Consider the following 21,344-nt stretch of genomic DNA (forward strand, 5'->3'; position numbering starts at 1 on the left):
TGTATCATTCAGTTAGATTGTATCTGCTGTATGCAAAGAGAAAAATATAAACAAAGAAAAGAGATGGAGTTTGTACACAGACATAAACTTTGAAGACACTACGATCCAGACGAACAATTTGCACTTGTCTAACCGCAAAGTTTTCGTAATTTTGTGTTTTTTGTTTTATTGACATGTTTAAAATATTGTTGGATCACGAACAATATCCGCTTTATTGTAATTTCTTCCAGTTTTTCAACGACAAATTTACACGCATTAAAAACCGAGATATTTAATGTGTTCTCATATAGGTTGCATTATGCAACGCAAATGTTATAATGTATTCATTGTGACTATTTTTCCAAACATAAGGTTTAATGTGAAGACACGTTTATCAGTTCAATGAAACTCTTTATTTCTCTTTAAATTATATTTAAACACATTGATAAATGGGGAAAACGACTGCGCAGAAGCATATTCTACGTGATGTATACAATACTTATTTATCTCAGTATTTGACATCGAGAACAGAATGAAGTCTAAATGAAAACAAATGGGTTAACCGTTTAAAAATGAAATGTGGTTCATTTTAAAGTTTGTTGTTTTAGGGAAATCATTTTGTTTTAGAAAGAAAATAACCATACTGTTAGACTTAAGTAATCCGAGTGCTTTCCGTTCAACTTCTGTCTTTAAAAATAAATAAACAAATAAATAAATAAATAAATAAATAAATAAATAAATAAATAAATAAATAAATCTGTACTGAAAAGATATATTAACAAAATTAAGCATGGAAGTGAACCGGCATAAACCCACGCATTATAGAAGTGAGGGTAGGAAAAGTTCCTAAGAAAATGGAGTCTAGATGAAAAGAAACAATAATTAAAATTCACCTATTTGTGGATTTCAGACAAATGTCAATTAATTGTTAGTTGCAGTTGTTTTAACTGATGCAAATTCCCTCTAGATAATGAAATCCTCTTTTATACACGCTATTATAAATGTCAAAGATTGAGATAAATAATTATTTTGTATTTGAGCTTTATAACCAATTACTATCACTCTACTGTCATGACGACCGTTATATTGTTCTATTTAATGGAATGCGTTCTATAAAAGACATACTGGATTTATGAATGTAGAAAATGTTTAAATGTTAAATATAAAGGTCGTTCTGTACATTACAAAACTAAAATTACCATGCCTTGTTAAACGGTTTACTTTTATTCCTGATATTATTAGCTTACTCGTTTTCGTTTGAATCTTTTTTTCTTCCCTTTTATTAATTTTTTAAATCTCAATCAGCATATAATATTCGACATTCTCCCCTGTCAAACAGAATTACAACAAGCTAGATTCCTATAGTTATCAATGCGGTTATGTTCCTGCTAATAATTACTCTACTGCTGTCGATTCTTTTCTTCTTCGTCTTCTTTTTCTTGGGCGCAGGTGGCCGAATGGTCTCCTGCACTCGCCTTTACCGATTACGGCCCTCTGTCCTGGTGGGTTTGAGGATCAGGCTTGGCCAATGGGGGTATGTGGGAAAGCTTTGCCAGTAGCTTCCCGGGGGTGGTGGTTCTTGCCGGGGGTTTTCCCGGGTACATCCTCCACCAGTTAAACTTTCCGCCATATATAGCCTATTGTGTGCTCAAACAATGGCGTTAAACACAACAGCAGTCATTATTATTATTATTATTATTATTATTATTAAATAGGCTTGGGTGACAGCTGGGGTCACCGCTCCCCACATAGGACGCCGCTGGAGAAAGAACTGGGGTCCCATCTGTTACAGGTAAGAACCATTTTCATGTATTCTATTATTACAACGTCTAGAGGGTTAATATTATAACAGTATTAGAGGTCCCATATTTATTTTTTAGAAACATGATTAAAAAATTAAAGAAAAAAATAATTTACGTCCTTACAAATGTGTTAAGAAAAACTCATGAATTATTCTTTAAAGTATATTGCAGTTTGCGTCTAAAAATATCAATTAAACAAAGTCTACATTTTTTCTTTCGAACTTATGAATTGACAGAATACATTTGTCAAAATCAATAATTCACATCTTTCGATCACACAGTCGTCAAGCCAAATATTATAATCATAGACGGAATAACAACAAGAACAACAGCAATAATAATAGTAGTAGTAGTTGTATTAGTTGTTGTTGTTTGTTACTGTTGCTGTTGTAAAATAAGATAATAATAATGCAATGAAAATTCCGTGACTCAGTTATTGAAATATAGAACTTATAATAAATATTGCATGGATAATGAAAACAAAACATAAAAGACTTATCATGCAATATATATTAGGCTTAAGTCGTGAAATACAGTCTAATTCAAGGAGTCTGTTTAAATCATTTGTGAAAACGGGAAGCTGAGAGTTATAAGATGGTAAATCAAGCTTTCCACACCTCGGTCTTATGATGAATTGCTTTGGGTTCCTACTGTCAGTTAAGAGGGGAAAGCGGTTGATACTTCGTCATTGGTATTTATTTGTGTTTGATTCCTTTTTGAGATAGCAGCCCCCAGTTTGTCATGATCGTCTTTTCTGGCATGTGTCACAACACAGGGAGAGATGCTTATGTAGAATCGGGCATCAGAAAGGACCTAAGCAGTTATCGTCCGCTGCCAGAAATGGCGAATCGTGACGGAGCATTAAATGTAGCTCCGGTGCAGGATCGGGGATTTAAATATTTCATTAATACTGCTGCTACCGGCTCTGGCTTGTTTAAAGTCAATCACACAATCATCTTATTGTTTACTCAATGTAATTAATTTTCTAAAACTTCTGCTTTAGATATGATACGATTGACTCCTTTCAAATGGAAGAGTGAGAAGGTCGTGCGCTGAAGCAATTGTTTTTCCTCAACTCGATTCTGATTGATGTATAACATAAGCTGTTATAGTAGTGGCGGGGTTCTGTAATAATGGTGCAAGTTTCCCGAGTTGTGTGTTCCACCCTCATAAATACTGACTTGAATCGAAGGAAAGGCATCAAGCACGGGAATCAGTTGAGGACAGCAAACATCGTGAAAAGGGCTCATTAAAACACCATTTGGGCGTCTATTTTAACGACCTAATTAGACGATAAGAAACTATTTCTATCTTGACACTGTTATGCGTGCCTGTATATCTTGATCTATCCTTTGCAGATACGATACTTGACTTGCTCTTCGGCCTGAAATAGCTAAAGTCAGAAACTAAGAAACTTTTATACATGGTCTATTCTTGAATTCAACATTTAGGAGGGAAATCGCACTTTAAAGATTTTAAAATGGGGAGATTTTTCTGAATATAGTAGAGATTTAATGAACAAAGGTAGGTGTTGGAAATATAATGTGCGATTTTCACGCATTATGTTATTTTTTTCTACGTGATTTGTTTTAGAAATAAGCGCCAAATCCGCAGTCGCACGCCCACAGTCAAACTTTTAATTAACATAAAAAAGTTTTGTTAAATTTCTACGTAAGTTGTTTATATGCATGGCTGTTTTTTGTTCCCATTCTAAATAGAATCACGATGCGTTTGTTTCTTGGCAAAGTTTCAGTCGCCGTGGCTACGTAATCTTCTTTAACTTAGTGGTCATTCGTCCTTTCGATTATTTTAAAAACATTTTGCAGTCTTCAGTTGAACCAGACTTTTTTAAAAATTAAGTCATTTATACAAATTGTCCCTTTATATTTGACATGCAAGCTTCACATTTTGATCGATCACGAAGACATAAACAAGCACACCCACCCACTCTGCTCCTGTTGATTGTCCCTGCAAATGTGTATTGCTTCGATCTCATTGGAGCTATGACATCTAAATTTGAATTTTGAGTAAAAGTACGTCTTTTGGTTGAATAAAGAAAAAGCATCTTGGCCAGGATTATATTATTCTGTGTAAGATTTAACAATGATTTTAAAATGCCGCGTATACATTGATACCGTATGATATTTTAGTTTTACTTCCAACAAAAAGTTGAATGATCATATGTGGAAATCGATTAACGCTGCGTTTATTAGGTGATGCGCTTTTCTATATTGTAAAAAGCCAATTAGTATCAGTCAATTATCATCAAAAGACATTATTGTTTCTACGTTTTCCTAAAGAACAAGGAAACTTACTTTGCCGTAAAATTAGCTTTCCTGCTTTACAATTACTCGAATGAATGAAAAATTGACAGCGACAGACGACACTTTAAGAGCGGGAATATGAATGAGCGTTATCATAGAAGTATGCGCGAGAGGCCGGGATCAATTTGTGCCGAGCTGCGGCAAGACGGAAATGAGAGTCTCAGTGGTTCCGGTTTTAATTTTATACTCCAAGACCAATCGTCAGCGATTAGTCGGTTGATCGTATTTAAAAGGCATTTAGAGACCTGAAGCATTATCTTACAAGCTCTAAGGTCGAAAGTGATTAAAATCAGTTCTTTAGATAGGTCAGGTGACATTAATAACGGAGTAAGAGGGAAAGCCATTCAGTGGTTCCATAAATTGGCAAACTTTTAATTTCCTGCTGTGTGGCATACGCGAATCGTGCGCCAAAATAGCGAAAATGCGAAAAAAGTGACTGACTAAACAAAATCCCAATTCTTAAAACTAGATTAAACTATTTTCAGCTTCATTAGGCAGGCAGATTATTAAAATAGTTAATACACGACGTATATTAACGTGCTCGTTTTTAATGTTTCCTTTTTTATTTACGAATATTTCATTTATGAATAAAAACATTGATAAATATGTGCATGTTGAAGAGAAATGGGAGAATAAAACAGTGATAGCAAGTTTTCGAAATTATTTTAAAAATATTCTGAACATATTCATTATTTTGATTCGCGACATTCGTTTTAGTGAAGAAAACATGTCAGTATTTAACCTAATACATCATCAAGGTTTAATATATTTTATTTTTTCCGGAGCAGTATTTAAGATCTTTTAGCGTCACCGTTCTTAGTTTATGCAAGTTGGATATTGGACCTATCCAGTGCTCGAACACTCTGCGTCATATTCGCTAAATAAGCGACTTTGCTATCTGGCGATGTACTATCCAGTTTGGGACATTATCCCTACGCCGATAAACTCTGAGGTCACGAGTGTATGCTAAGAGCAGTACATTAATTTCAAACACGTGGTCCCATTACTTTGTAAATTTTAATGACTTACTGAAGTCAATCTATACATATCTTGGAAGTAATTTTAAACAAAGCACAATTCTTTTCTTTTAAATTTTTTTTTTATTTTCATATGTGTTTTTGCAAAGCGTAAAATTGCTTATGGTTATTGGAACACTTCCACTGTCACAACCTCATTTTCGGAAATTCGTAGCTTTTCACTTTCTAAAGGTCTCCAATATCCGAGGTAAGTAAATCTCACTTGTAGTTGGCAATGGCATAATGCCTAAATATAAGTGATCAGTTTTTTTTAAGAAAACACCAAAATTTCTGTGAAGTTTGGTGCTCGAATTATTTTCCTCAAATTTGTGAACTCATTGCTTTCACTCTTCATGTGCTGGGGAAAGTTCTACTTTCAATCGTGAAAGAACTCTTCTCCCCTCTCAGTTCTGTAATTTAGCGTCAAATGAAGATTTTTTCTTTTCTTTCACTGCAGACACTAGACGGCTTCATATTTGTCGTTGCACCTGATGGCAAAATAATGTATATATCTGAAACTGCGTCGGTGCACCTTGGTTTGTCACAGGTAGGGTATCTCATGAAATATTAGAAATACTGAAAAACATGTTGGCATATTATTACAAATTCAGACGTTACATTCAGTATCGTTGAACTATCATGTAGACAAACTGTAGAGATTATGATCTCTTTACTAAGAGTTGCGTTTGTACCATATTATTTAGAAAGATTATGTAAACACACTGTAGGGACTGTGATATCTATACTAAGAACTAGTTACTGTTTTCATGTAACGTTTAGTTTCGTAGTCTATTGTTTTCATGTAATGTTTAGTTTCGTAGTCTATTGTTTCTGTGCTTGAGGTCAACCAAAAACAAGAACTGCATTTAACACAGGAGCAAGAAAGCATATTTAATTAGAGAAACATACTATTGATTAATTAATTAATTTAGTTTCACCAATATTTATCGCTGATATGACCTGTTCTGAGCAGAATGTTGAAATTAAAGAAAAATCGGAGAGAAATAACAGTGCTAATTATTTTGGGACAGTATAGAAATTTACTATATTTAGAGTTGCCTACAAAATATGTTAAACGTTTATTTTTTCTTGAAATTTCTTACAAATTTTCAAGGAATTGCTATTTTTTAAAAATTTATGTGCAATATTAATGAACAAATGATCAAATACGCAAGGAATATTAAAATTTAGCGACATCATCAAAATTCTCCCATATTAATGTCAGATAAACTGGCTTTATGTTAGATTCATTTATGGGATATTCAGGGATTTATTCATTTATTTTGCGGAAGGTTGAACTGACGGGCAACAGCATATACGAATATATTCATCCGCATGATCATGATGAAATGGCGGCTATTCTGAATTTTCATCCACCCCATCCCGGCATTCCTACCCGAGGTACGCTAAATTGTGTTCTTAGCGATTACTATACACGGAACTAATTACCATAAATACTTTGTATAAGTCGGGTCCAACTGCAAACAACATAGACCCTAATCTACCATCGTGTAATGTAATGGCAGATCATGGTGTATGCTGTTTGTTCTATAGATTACTTCCATACAAACTGAAATAGACCCCAGTTTGTCAACGCATGATGCGACAGCAGATTTGGGTCTGTGCAGTTTGCAGTTGGATCTATTTTATAAGCGAGTTCCGACGGTGAATATATTAGATTATACAAGTGTCATGCACGCATGATAACAGAATATCTACTGTGTTATTATTCAAAGATTATGCATGTATTAAATTTTTCTATTTTTATTAATGACAAGAGAACTTTTTTTTAAGTCACATCTGCTAGAAACAATTGGATTTAATTTTAATAAAATTCATTCAGAAATGAGAAAATGCGCGAGGATAACTTGAGAAACTTTAAATACTGTGGTCCCAAACTTTGTGGTAAGGTTTCGATTGTTTAGAGGGTATTGTGTGTGTGTGTGTGTGTGTGTGTGTGTGTGTGTGTGTGTGTGTGTGTGTGTGTTGTTGCAGATATGAGAATATGCCACATCGGGACTGAGCGAAGCATCTGAATGATACCGATTATTCTGGTGATTGATGCGTTTGTTCTATGTCTATGTGCTTACTATACTGGTTAAATGAAACTTGTATTTTCTGATACAATATAGAAATGTTTGGATGTGAATACTTTCAGTTTATAAACTTGTATCAATAGTTTGCGTCGCATATTCATCTACTCATGATGATGTTGGTGTAAATATATTTATGTGTTTTTCTTTTTGTTTTGATATATTAAGTCTGTGTTGACATATTGTCACATTCATATCCCACTGTTTTCTTTCAGATTTCGAATTAGACAGGTCATTTTTCATCCGAATGAAATGCGTTCTTGCCAAACGAAATGCAGGCCTGACATGTAACGGTTACAAGGTTCGTTTTGGTAACAGCTTTAGCAGTTGGCAACCTCTGGGAAGACTGTACATGCATGCACGCGCGCGCGCGCACACACACACACACACACACAACTTTCTAGCGTTTTCATCCCGAAATTTTCGTACGTGTCTTTTACTTGCATATTGTTATGGCCTTTTGTTGGAATATATTTTATTTTATTTGTTCAGATATAGTGAAGGAGTTTAATAATTCGTTATCTGTAATAGAAGGAGTTTAATAATTTGTTATCTGTAATAGAAGGAGTTTAATAATTCTTTATCTGTAATAGAATGAGCTTAATAATTCGTTATCTGTAATAGAAGGAGTTTAATAATTCGTTATCTATAATAGAAGGAGTTTAATAATTCGTTATATGTAATAGAAGGAGTTTAATAATTCGTTATCTGTAATAGAAAGAGTTTAATAATTCGTTATCTGTAATAGAATGAGTTTAATAATTCGTTATCTGTAATACTTTTACTGCTATGTTTTTGCCTTATTTTAGACAATTGTTTTTACTACTGCTTTTCTTCCATGATTACAGCCCAATCCTAAAACAGTAAAGACTTTAAGTGATGGTTGTAGGAATGATATTATACGATAAAAGGAATGATAATTATTCGAAAATTGTCATTAATGATAACAGCTTTGATGTGTTCCATATTTATTCTCCTTTTTCGTTTACATAATAATAATAATAATAATAATAATAATAATAATAATAATAATAATAATAATATTAATAATAATAATATTAATAATAATAACAATAATATGGGAAGATGAGAATAAAGAGTATAAGCATCATCATCATCATCATCTTCGCCATCGTCATTATACTCATCATCATGAACATGATAATGACTACGATAATGATATAATTCTTAAAACCTTCATATAGTTATCAGCATTACTTTCATTGACAGGTAATACATTGCAGCGGCTATCTGAAAATGAAGCAATACATGGATATGGTGCCCTATGATAACTGCTATCAAAATGTAGGAATGGTGGCTGTAGGACACTCACTTCCGCCCAGCGCCATTACCGAGATCAAAATGTTCAGCAACATGTTCATGTTTCGTGCCAGCCTGGACCTCAAGCTCATCTTCTTAGATGCCAGGTGGGAGATCAAAGTTTTCATTAAGAAGAAGAGAAAAAGAAAGAAAAAAAGAAAGAAAGAAAGAAAGAAAGAAAAAGAAGAAAAAAATAATGAAAAAGGAGAAAAACTATCAAGTTCTTCTTTTAAAAAATTAATATTTCGAATATTGTCCCTCGACATTCATATCACTGCGGTTTAATTCACTCGTGACTTCGTTGTCACCGTGAATATTTGTATTTAAGTTTTCAGAAAAAAAGAAAATAAAATAAAAAAAGGAATAAAAAGAGAACAACTATCATCAAATTCTTCTTTAAAAAAATTAATATTTCGAATATTTTCCCTCGACATTCGTTTCACTAAGGTTTAATTCACTTGTGACTTCGTTGTCACTGTGAATATTTGTATTTACGTTTTTTAGCCACGTACGATCTAATCTCTTCAGTTGTTTTATTTTAGACATTAACACACTTGTACCTGATGGGTATTATCCAAACATGACTTCTTAGACCAACTGTAATTGTAATAACGCCTTACTGGCTAGCAGCATGTACATGGAAAATGTTGTTCTCTGAGTAGGATAGCGCTTATATGAAGGTTTAATAGAAAGGAACGACAGTGTTCTTGTGACCAAAGGAAGGTTCTGATTGAGTGATTTCATTCTATGTTCTTGAGGCATGAAATATATCACAAGTTTCAAAAAAATTAATACGATGTAAGTTAATAATAATAATAATAATAATAATAATAATAATAATAATATTATTATTATTATTATTATTATTATTATTATTATTATTATTATTATTATTAACGTATATGTTTACTATGTTATTTAACAAAAATGACAGAATTTCATTACTAATAAACTTAAATTACTAATGAACTGATACATTTTGATACAACAATTCTAAGGCGGTATGGCAAATTGGCAGTATGTTCATTCAATTGCAGGGTGGCTCAGCTTACAGGGTATGAACCACAAGATATTATCGAGAAGACACTGTACCATTATATACACGTCTATGATATAATAGACATGCAGCAGTGTCATAAAACTTGTAAGTACTTGTCTGTCTCTTTTTATGTTTTCATATCTGTCTGTCTGTCTGTCTGTCTGTCTGTCTGTTTGTCTCACAACCATCATGCATTCTTATCTCTAGCCTCACTTAGCAGATAGTACAATAGAAAACGACCTTACCTATCATGAACATGAACCATTTAGAGGCGAAGATTACGAATAATTCACTTAATTCTTGAACAGAAATCTAAATGTTAACCTCTTTTGGCATATGTGTTAGTTCTATAAGATAATCTTTGAAGGTAAATTAACGAGGGCACAGTGTGACAAATAAAATTCGTCGTTACATTTACCGACGAAGTAACTGCAATGATAATAATAGCAAAGACAATAGTTGTTGATTGGTTTGGTTTTAAAGGCCCTTTTCAAGAAAAGGAGGCCCCGAGTGGCCGAATTATCTAAAGCGCTCTCCGTTACGGATCACTGCCATCTCACCTCTGCGTGGGTTCGAGTCTCGGATTCGGCCAATGTGGTATGTGAGAAACCTTGCCAGTAGCTTTTCTTGGGTAGGTGATTCTTTCTGGGGTTGTCCCGGGTTCTTCCTCCACCATTAATACTGGCCACCATGTATAGCCGCCTATCGTGTGCTGAAAAATGGCGTTAAACCCCACAACAACAGCAACTTTCAAGATAGTATTGGCTATATCATGCCGAGCAAATAGGAGATAATTACCTTTCATAACGACACACTGAGGCAGCCGAGCTGGCCTGCACTGGTATTGAACCTGCGACCTTTGGATTATGAGTCAAACACTACCAACGGAGCTATCACGTTCACCAAAATAGAATGGACTGGGGATCTCAACTGCAATGCTAACTGTTGCATGACGACGAGTCATATAAGCAGTGATTATTATTTGTTACATAGTTTATATTTTCAGTAGCTTGAAAATGGTGAGTCTAGTATTAGAAAAAGAAAAGAAAAAAAAACCATCGCATTGCAGTAGGAGAGTGGACTTTAGATTCTTTTGATTTCTGATTCATATTCAGTTTTTCTCTTCCTAATCATTAGGTGGATTAAATTAAATTCCTTTCTGTATAAATGCGTTAGCTAATTTACAATACTTCTGTGGCATTATTAATGTTAAAACATTTTTATACTTGAAAAAGCCGCCAAAGATACACATAACACCAGATATATACCCTATTGGTTTCGACGAACATACCTGCGGTTATATTTTTCCTTCATCTTAGAGATACTGCGTAGCAGAATCAGAGATACTACGAGTACCACTTTCAATCTGAACATCGGCGAGGATGTACTTTTATAAATACGTACTTGGAAAGCTTGCCTATCGATGTGTTTTTAGTCTTTAATGTAATTTATTACACATTATTAAAGCTATCATCTGTACATGAGTGCAGGGACTATTTTTTCTGACACTTGAGCCTTAAAACTTTTGATATAGGCGTAAAATATTGAATAGAGATATAAATCTGTCACCGGCAACACCTCGGAATGATACATTGCACTTGTAGTGATTATCCATTCTCTAGTGCTAGCTATGATGTTGGCTGTATATCTTCCAAGGTGTGAAAAGCTTTCTAAAATGGTTCTTTGTGCAATATTGGCCATTGGTAACAAATCTATAAATGAATTTCACCAAGATCTTAAACATATTTTGGCAGGCAAACGGTGCTGTGAACAACCTTTAAACTAATTGAAATGTCGTTGTGCTTACTTTGAAAGTTCTGTTACAAGAATGTTTGGAACTGAATACGCCTTCACTTTTTTTTTGTCTCTACGAAATAAGATCAAGAGGGTTTGAAGATGAAACCGTGGTCAATAAATACGCACAATTTTACTTCCTTCTTTTGAGGGACGGAGCGGTAACTAAGTTGATAGAGTGTAGGACTCGTAATCCAAGGACCGCCGGGTTCGATACCGCAGAGCTCAGCCCTTGTAGGTTGTCCCAATGTGACTTAGGAAGGGCATTTAGCGTCCATAATAGATGTAATAACGTGTTAAAAGTGCGTTAAAGTAACAAAATAGAAAACAAAACCCCTCTTCTGATCTCGATCCGAAACATAATGCCAAGTGTTGAATAGGCTTAACGTAAGTGAGCTAGATACAAGCTGTTATCTAAGCGGAGTGAACATTTATACGGAATGGTTGATATATACACGTGTTCAGAATGAGTCACTCCATATAATCGAACACAACACTTGTCGACTTAACTAGATTAGAAAATACAAAGCTATGTTGACCACTCTCGAAGCAATAGCTTTTGAGGGGGCTTATCCCCAGGATCATCGGGATTTCGCCATTTATCTTTAAATGCAAGCATACACCGTGCCTCGGTAACCGGGCCATCAGGAATTGACTAATGCGCCGCCTATATAGGCGATTACATGGGATACAGGAAATAAGCACGCACTTTGGTCATTTTGTCATGACAAAATCAGTCCTGATACTTAACACCTGGCCAATGAGGAAACGGTCGATATTCTATTCGAACGTTTTAATAAATTTCAGATTTAAAACATCGATCTTTTTCTTTTATTGGCGAGGAAGTTTGCCGTAAGAAAAAAAAATATTTGGGGCGGTCAGATTCAGTCATCATGCTGTCACGTGCAAATTAAACACATAGGCTCACAAATCGATGCAGTCTATGACTGGAAGATAAATATTTCGTCTGATAAATTAGATGCACACGGAGGTGTAAACATATACATGTGATTAAACTTTTCAAGATTTTTTTTTCCACATTGTGTTAATTTCTTATCTTGATTTATGTCAATGACTACACGTTTTTGTCTTTACAATTTTCCGGGCCTGTAGTGATAAATTAGCTCTTCGTAGCTAAATTTGCTGCATGTCCTTTTGTCCTTTACCGTATATATTCACACACAACGATGGTCGCTCTTCGAACAGCTTGAAGCCAGATATTCATGTTTAACAGATAGGTATGTTGAAATTATTTCAGATCCAATTCTAGGCTAATGTTGTTGTTGTGGGTTTAGTATATGATGGCGGCCAGTGTAACCGGTGGAGAAAGAATCCGGGTAAACCACGGGAATAACAACCGACAGACGGGAAGCTACTGGCAAGCTTTCTCACATACCCATGTTGGCTGGGCCAGAGACTCGAACCCAAGCAGACAGAGGTGAGATGTTTGTGATCGGTGTGGCGAGCACATTAGATCACTCGCCTACCAGAGACCCCTCGATGCTTAAAATTCAAGAAACGGCATCCATTTGAGAAAAAAAGTGTATTATAAGATAACATTAACCATGTTATTACTGTCTGTACAGGAAATTAAACACATTTCATCATAAAATGTACAATTTGTGTACATGGCGTAACATTAAAAGAAATAGAGACCATCAAAAGCTGAGAAATAAGTGTGTGTTCATTTACATGAGAACAACGTCCAAGCAGGCATGACAAACGAATGAATTACAAGCATGGCACTCTGAAGTATTGGGGACGAAAAAGACGACATACAGGCATAAGAAAAGAAAATATTGGGGACATAAAGAATGAATTACAGGACATGACAATCTAAATTATTGGGGACATTAAAGACGAATTACAGGCATTACGATCTAAAATATTGGGGACGCCAAGGACAAATTACAGGCATGACACAATAAAGTATTGGGACATTAAGGATGAATTAAAGGCATTCAGCAAAACTGACATTATAATCCATACATAGACACAATGAGCGCATGAAAATACTTGCAACATATATGGTGTAATCAAAGGCAGGTTACAAGAGAATCAAATAAACAACAATATCACAACAAAGTTACATTTATTTAAATTTCTTCTCAGATACGTTACAGATGTAGATATTAACGTGTTCTATTTCCAGATACTCTATACATATATACAACACGTGGTAGGAGATGAAAAACTGATTTTCTTGTCTGACTGAGATCATGAGACACTAATATTATTGGAACATTAGAACATTTGTTTTGTAATGTCTTTAGTCCGAGTCAACCTTCTGGATTCTATATAATCTAGTCTTTTGTGAATCTAATTTGAGAGACTTTTGCATACACCTGGTAAAGAAGCAGCATGGAAATGCGATTTTAAAAAAAAATAACCTTATTTTAACCTCCCTGAACCAATTTATGGATCTGAAGAAAAATTTGAACGACAGTATCAGAATTATATATATTAATACACTGGCCGCCATTATATATTGAAAACTGTATGTATATTAGTGTGTCTCATGATCTCAGACAGACAAGAAAATCAGTTTTTTCATCTTCTATATATATATATATATATATATATATATATATATATATATATATATATATATATATATATATATATATATATATATATATATAATGTCACACTAATATTATTTCTACAGCTCTAGTTTTTAAATTTATTTTTTTAAAGTTAAAGTCCACTAATTTGTGTGTGTGTGTGTGATTTTGATTTTTCTCGTAGCTTTAGCAAGTTTTCATACATATCGCTACGATGTATGCAGTGTGACAGAGTAAGGTGATGTCTAGTACTGGGGAATCATATGGCAGACATGTAGCATGATGTCCCACCCAATTACATTATCCTGACACCAGGCTGACCAGTCATAAAAGTAACCTCTTAATGTTGAGCAACTCCGCTATTGCCGGTCCCAAACCCGGGTGTGAAAGGAGGAGGGTTGTGCGTGGGGCTAGCAACCCGACCCTGTAAAACCCAACTTGCTACAAAAACGCCAACAGAAGAAAAACCAGAAACTGAAAGCCTGAGGAAGGAAGGGTCCTATCAAGAAGAGAAAAGATGGGCCACACCTGGAGTCAGCTTGAAGGGATGGCACAGGACAGAAGCCTCTGGCGATCTTTTGTGGGCGGCCTATACCCCGGCTGGGGTGACGGGCAAAACTAACTATCCTTAACGTTGAGCGCCAAGCGAGGCAGCTCTTGGTACCATTTTCAGGTTTTGGTATCACTCGGTTGGGGTTCGAACCTACGACCTCCCGCATCGCAGTGTCAGTCTGTAAAGGACAGAAGAATTTATGCTGTAATCTTCATAAAGTAATCCGATATATTAATCAAAGTCATAGCGTAGATTGCTTGTTTCTAAATACAGACAGGGCGCTGAAGGCATTTGTAATTTAAAGGAAATAGTAAATTTTGTACATAATTTTACAGGAATCTCCAAAGCGAAGACTTAGTGGACTAATGGAGACAATTATAGCCTCCAAACGTGCTTGTCAGAGTCTTACGTAAACCCACCACCAATTAATTCTCCATTTGCTTTAAAAATGTCTATAAAATTATTGTAATATTATTTTCCATGGATTTGTCTTTCAAATAGATTTTCAGCCAGGAGAAACCGCTTAACATAAACGCGTGTTGTTGTTGGTGCTAAGCATTATGTTCCAGACACGGTTTGGTAGCCTCTTAGTACAACGCTTTCGGTGTATATCAAGGACAACTCATTTATAACCTCATCATCAAGCAGTAAGTCAAAGTATCAGCTGTTTCTCCGAAATCATTGAACTCTTCAGGGTACAACTATATCTTGTATATAAACACAAAAATGTGTGTGTCCCGGCTACCATCAAGAGGTCGCGAGTGCAAAACTCGCGACCGCTTTCCAATTTTGTTGTTGTTGCTGTTTTGTATTTTAATCTTCAAACTTTCTCTTAAACTCTTTGATCCTTTTTTTCAAGTTTTTAATTTACTTTTTTTCAAAAATTCCCGTCCTATGACGGGCAATTAACCTAATTCCGTAAGATGAACCCAAAGAATCATTGAATACTGTGTCAATATTAACTACTGAATAAAGAATTATTTGCGTTGTTTTTGTGGATAAGCGAAAATCGGTTATTGTTACGTTTTCATGTTTTTCAGTGCTACAAAAGGGGCAGGTAACCACAAAGTACTACCGTTTCCTTGCAAAGGACGGAGGATGGGTTTGGATGCAGAGCTATGCCACCATTGTTCATAATAGTCGTTCTTCTAGGCCACACTGTATTGTCAGTGTCAACTACGTTTTAGGGTAGGTATAATGTTTTCTGTACCATCCTCGAGATTTGTATTTGGTTTTTATTTTGTTTGTTTGGGATTTTTGGGGAACTTCTATTGAACAGATAGCTTTAGTATCTAGGTGAGCTGTTATGTTATTTTTAAGGTTGTGAACGGATGAATTAAATTTTGAATATCATGAAGACATATTGAATTGCCATGTTTGTTTCCTGTATGAGTTTTTCTTGACAAAAACGATCTCCGAAAGATCCGATCCATTTGGAAATTGTGTTATTTGCAGAATAATTTGTTACAAGAACATATCCAGATCAACTGAACTCGAATGATTCCACATTTTTTGAGATATAATGGCCAAGTTTTAGTTTCCTTCCCCATACGCAGAAATATCAGTCGTGTAGCATTCCTTTTTTTCCTTCTAAAAACTGATTTTGCAATTATACAGTTTTACGGGATTTTTTAAATTGTAAAACATATGGCAAAGGCCAAAAGTCTTACGTAAAAACGACTGCAAATTGATAGCTCGCACGACTTAGATGTTATGTCGTTTAGGCGAGAAGAAATATGAACACAAATTACATTTCCCCAAAACCTTTGCATACTCAAAATCATTCTGAACTAATATTCATATATATTTCATTTCAGTGACGTAGAGGCACGTCATTTACAGATTCAGGTAGACCAAGTGCAAGGAAAGGAAGTTTCTCCTTTTTCGTCATCACCCGATCGCAATCGGTCAGGAAAAGTACGTACACCAAAATCAAAACAAAGACGCTCCCCATATCCGCACATCGCCGAAAATCCTGGTTATACTGGAGAACTCTCTGAAAAAGCCTTTGAAAGTGTTCCAGCTATATCATCACCAATTCCAGTTTACACAGGTATGGAATTCTCAGCTTCCAGTTCTGGTACAGGCGTCAGCAACAATATGGCGCAGTCCAACCAGGATGATACCTATGATAGATATAGTGCAATGTATACCCCTTATTCAACGGGAAATATGTCAAACTTTTACAAAGATTGCTTATACAATTATCCCAATTCACAACCTTATTTTACGGACAGTAGTCAGTATCGAAGCTATTACGGACATCGATATTTGCAAAGGGGAGTTGATTCGTATTCGGGTTTTTCCGCTATCAATGATGATGACAACTCGAATGAAAATGAGGGTACACAGAAAACTATTACGTCATACTGTGATTTTCGTCAATCTGGTCATTGTTCAAGAAGCAGCAGCCGAGATGCTTCATTTGGAACTCCTCTAAGTCATCACGGACCGTTTAGTAATCGTTCTGAATCGTCGGCATCTGATGTGGATGTAGTTTCCGAGGAGTACGAAAATAGAACTTCAGCTGCAAAATCAAATATTACCGAAAGACATGCGACAGATTCAAAAGTATTAGTAGATTCTTCAAATTCGCTAGACAAGGATAATAGTTACAAAACTCCGGAAATAATGAATGCACAGCTGCGGCATCTGCCAAGTTCGCAATCGGAATTGCCGCAACCGTCGGTCATCATGAGAATGTCTTCCTCCAATCAGTCTTTCAGCTCTGCTGCAACAAACAATTTGAATTTTGACCGTGATGATACAAACAGGTTTAGTCAGTCCAAGAGTCCAAAGATTCAAACGCAAGTGCAAGGGACTGTTAATAAGCTCCCAATAAGTAATCCTAATACGAACGGATCTTCGGACTTACTCCATGAGGACAGATCTATGGACTCAACTCAGAAACTGTACGAGATGAAATCCTTACCAAGTAGGGGACTTCACTATTCAGACGATGCCCTAATGGAGTGTTTACGTTCAGGATGTGCGTATGACTCTTACAGTCAAAGCAATAGTCCTTACCCGTCCACCCACATACCATCTACCAGAAGCTATCCCGGCGTACCCCAGGCTGGCTACACCAGTGTTATAGTGGATACACAACAATATCATATGGCAAATGGTTATGTGCATTGATTTCTCTAGACATTAACAAAACGGGATATGTAACGTCTGGAATGGGAGAGTTAATATTCGACCAAAAAAGGGTCGTGTTTGACTCTAAAATATCGTTTAGTTCGCTGACCTTAAAAAATAAATGCCATGAAATCAAACTATTTATGGTCGATTATACTCATTCACAGATTTCTTTGAACTAATTCCCTTCCATAGTAGCAACACAGTTCAGCTATATCGATTATCAAATGAAATTTGCATCTTGTCACTTCAGAAGGAAAATGTATAACCAAAGATTCATGTTTGTCATACAACACGTCCATGTATATAGTTTGATAAAGAAATTTAAATTTAATTCTGTAAGTTTGGTCTGATTATGGTTTGTAATTTACGAACACCAGTTTCACCACGAAACGCTCATTTCTACGTGACAATGAATATATATATATATATATATATATATATATATATATATATATATATATATATATATATATATATATATATATATATATATATATATAATTAATAAGAAATAATATATAATACAGAACTTAGAATTAACTTATATTTGGTGTAGCAGTTGAAATCGTGGAAAATGCCTTGTAAGAGGCTTAAAAAAGACCGTATTTTAAAAATTGTGTACGCTCTTTGGGGGAGATTATTTTTTTATTAAGCTTTTAATGATATTCTGCATTTAAAATTTGTTATACGTGTCTAAGCAGCGGTCCTTCGATGTAGGATGATCTGAACGTATGTAATATTTGCATATGTAAATTTCAGAAAATGTTTTGGAGACAAAAATAATTTTAGGCTGTCGGTATATTTATAATATGGTCACCACCTCCCTTCCACTCGTAACTTATTTAAATGGTTTGTTTATGCAAAATATTAAGAAGTAAATAAATTAAAGCAAAATATTTATATTTAAAACAATGAACTATACAACTTTAAAAAAAATGGCAGTCGACATAAACCTGCGAAACTGAAGACACTTTTAAAACCCAAAATTCTTTTTTACAGGTAATCTGCAATCAAAATGTCATAACGATGTAAATGTGATTCTCTCTCTCTCTCTCTCTCTCTCTCTCTCTCTCTCTCTCTCTCGCATAGTTGCATGGCTACTCAAATCTGTTTCGTGACTTCAATACAAATCATTGCCATGTAATCCTGTGTAAATGTTCGTTTCCATATTGTTTCATCAATATAGGCCTAATTATTAACCCAAGTTATGTTCACCAAAAGGGTAATATTCCAGAATTTCTAAGAAGTAGACGAAGTACATAAAGATTTTTTTTGTTAAGAAATGCTAATTTTTTGCCAGTTTTCATCCAGTGAATTGCGTGATCTCTAATTAATCGTATTGTATTGAAATCAACAAATGCCGCTTAAAAATGCCCCTGTCGCTGCAAAGTTTGTCGGTTTGGTCTTATTTACGACGTTACAGTAATGTCAAAACTATTCACGAAATTACATGGTCCATCTTTCCATGCCGTTCGAAGTACGTAGGGGACATGCTTAAGGCAAACTCACCAAAATGCATATATGCATTCTGTTAGAACTGAATACACTATTGGAACATTCCAATTAGTTTCTTGAAGCCCCATCCACGTTTATTTACATAAGAAAAAATATGAAATTTAACAGACTTTTTATATGAACTAAAACAGGAAAAACAAAATTGAAGATTTAAGTAAATTCAAAGCAGCAGTCTCTGAAATGTTTGGGTTTATGGTTACTATATACTTCCCATATTTTAGCCCAGGTTGAGGGAACCTTTCACACATGTCCTGCATTATGCAACTACTAACACCATGGCTATGATGATAGCCCTCCCACTGACCTCCAGTCGACCATAGGTAATTAGATACGTATATGCATATCGAAAAAGCCTTTGTTTTCTTTGCTCACATGTTCTGTTTATTTACAATATTCTAGGATAGTCATTTTGTTCACTGTTATCATGTACCAAAGATTCTTCATAATTTCTATTTACCCACAGAAACCAGAGAGTATGCAGATAATACTATATATATATATATATATATATATATATATATATATATATATATATATATATATATATATATATAGCGGCACATGTAATGACACATGTGATGTCGGTGCTACATTGACTCGAAACGAGTTATGATTAATTTTTAGCATTTTCATGAAATGAAATAAATCTTGTCTTTATGACTGTTTGTTATTTGTATTTTTTTCTTTAAAAGGTGATCGATAGTTCTCATTATTTTTACAAACTTTGAATGTGGATATTTCTACTGCTATTGCTGCTATAACACCACTACCACTACTATTACTACTACTACTACTAATAATAATAATAGTATTTTCTTCGAATGAAAGGTTTAATTATTTTTAATTAATTTTTCTCTTTTGTTCTGTTGGGTAATGAATTTTATGAAAATCCATTGCTGAACGAGGTCACTACAATGGATGATTATTGAAATCCACTGGAAATATTTTGCTTTTCTATTGTTACATATTTATCTATTGGTATCTATATATCCCGAGATGGATATAAGAAAGTATATGAAGAGTGTTCAATGCTGATACAACTTTTCTTTGAACATTTAAGCAATAAAACATAGAATATTATAAGATGTCCGAAAATGCATCGCCTGCCATTTTAATTTACCGTATTTACTCACTTATAAGACGAGTACAACTGCAAACTGCATTATGCTAAGGCAGATTAGGATTGTTTTTTTTATTTTATTGCAGTTTGACTCGAATTATAAGCGAGTACATACGGTAAGTTTATAGTAAAGACATTCAGACCATTGTACTCTATGGGCGGAATGTACACCAGTTTGTTTACTTGTTTTTACAGAATGTTTCCATGCAGGTTAGAAATACGTTCAACATCTAGGCATTCAGTCAGTAGAGAAATCATTTGTCAATACTCTGCATTTACAACATCCAGCAGATTGGCTGAGGTATGAAAGACAGTACATAATCATTGTGAGTTGTGCATACGTTTAGTATTTAGAATATGGGTGAAAAACTAGGGATGCTCCAAACGTTGTCTTAGTTCTTCATTATAGATACCTTTGAGATTTGACACTATACAGTATCCAGTTTTTCGTATAAAACTTATTTATATTTTTAGCGCTATATTGTGAAAAGATGTAGTTGTTATTAATTCAAAAGCTTTCTGATTTTTTATGGTGTAAAACTCTTGTATATTTTGGTGTCCATGTGCCGTTGTGTTACAGACTGTCCAATGCTCGTTTCAAAACTCTTTGTATCCTGCATACAGTTAAAGCCATTCATGCCAATCGACCGTCGATGGAGGGGATTGATCGATTGACAAACAGACATAAATATGGTATGGGAGAGTAGAAGGCCCCCAAACAAATGATTTGTCAATAGGAATTTATTTCTACAGTTTGTTGGTTCAAGCAGGTGCGTATCTAAAATATTTGGCACCCGGGGGGATCCTTCCTTAGAAACCCCCACATATAATTTTATAATGTAAACACAAATATATTATGTTTGCCAGTAGATTTTTAAATGGTACAGTACTGTCATAAGCAAACTGGAAATAACTTTTACTTTAGCGAATTTTTCATTTGGTTTGAAAACTTGTACTGTTATTTCAACTCTCCCGGTGGCAACCCCACCCTTTTCTGGTTGTCACCCGGGCGGACCGCCCCACCCCTTGCACCCCGTTAGTACGCCACTGGGTTCAAATGACCTTTATTTAAAAATGAATG

General features: G+C 34.7%; 1 protein-coding gene across 3 annotated transcripts in view; it reads left to right on the forward strand.

Moving 5' to 3' along the window:
* Nucleotides 1-19,803, forward strand: part of LOC149801235 (single-minded homolog 1-A-like) — a 67,807-nt gene extending 48,004 nt beyond the window's left edge. For all 3 annotated transcript variants that reach the window (XM_089955308.1, XM_089955307.1, XM_089955309.1), the window contains exons 3-10: nt 1,695-1,771; nt 5,579-5,668; nt 6,414-6,522; nt 7,430-7,515; nt 8,445-8,641; nt 9,572-9,678; nt 15,525-15,672; nt 16,302-19,803. In XM_089955308.1, the coding sequence (XP_089811434.1) occupies nt 1,695-1,771; nt 5,579-5,668; nt 6,414-6,522; nt 7,430-7,515; nt 8,445-8,641; nt 9,572-9,678; nt 15,525-15,672; nt 16,302-17,625 (2,138 nt within the window). In that variant the 3' untranslated portion in view covers nt 17,626-19,803. The remainder of the gene's footprint in view (nt 1-1,694; nt 1,772-5,578; nt 5,669-6,413; nt 6,523-7,429; nt 7,516-8,444; nt 8,642-9,571; nt 9,679-15,524; nt 15,673-16,301) is intronic.
* The last annotated feature ends 1,541 nt before the right edge of the window (nt 19,804-21,344 follow it).

This window comes from Sinohyriopsis cumingii, chromosome 4 (genome assembly GCF_028554795.1).
Source record: "Sinohyriopsis cumingii isolate HCF-2022 chromosome 4, ASM2855479v2, whole genome shotgun sequence".
In the NCBI taxonomy this organism is placed as follows: Eukaryota; Metazoa; Mollusca; class Bivalvia; order Unionida; family Unionidae; genus Sinohyriopsis; species Sinohyriopsis cumingii.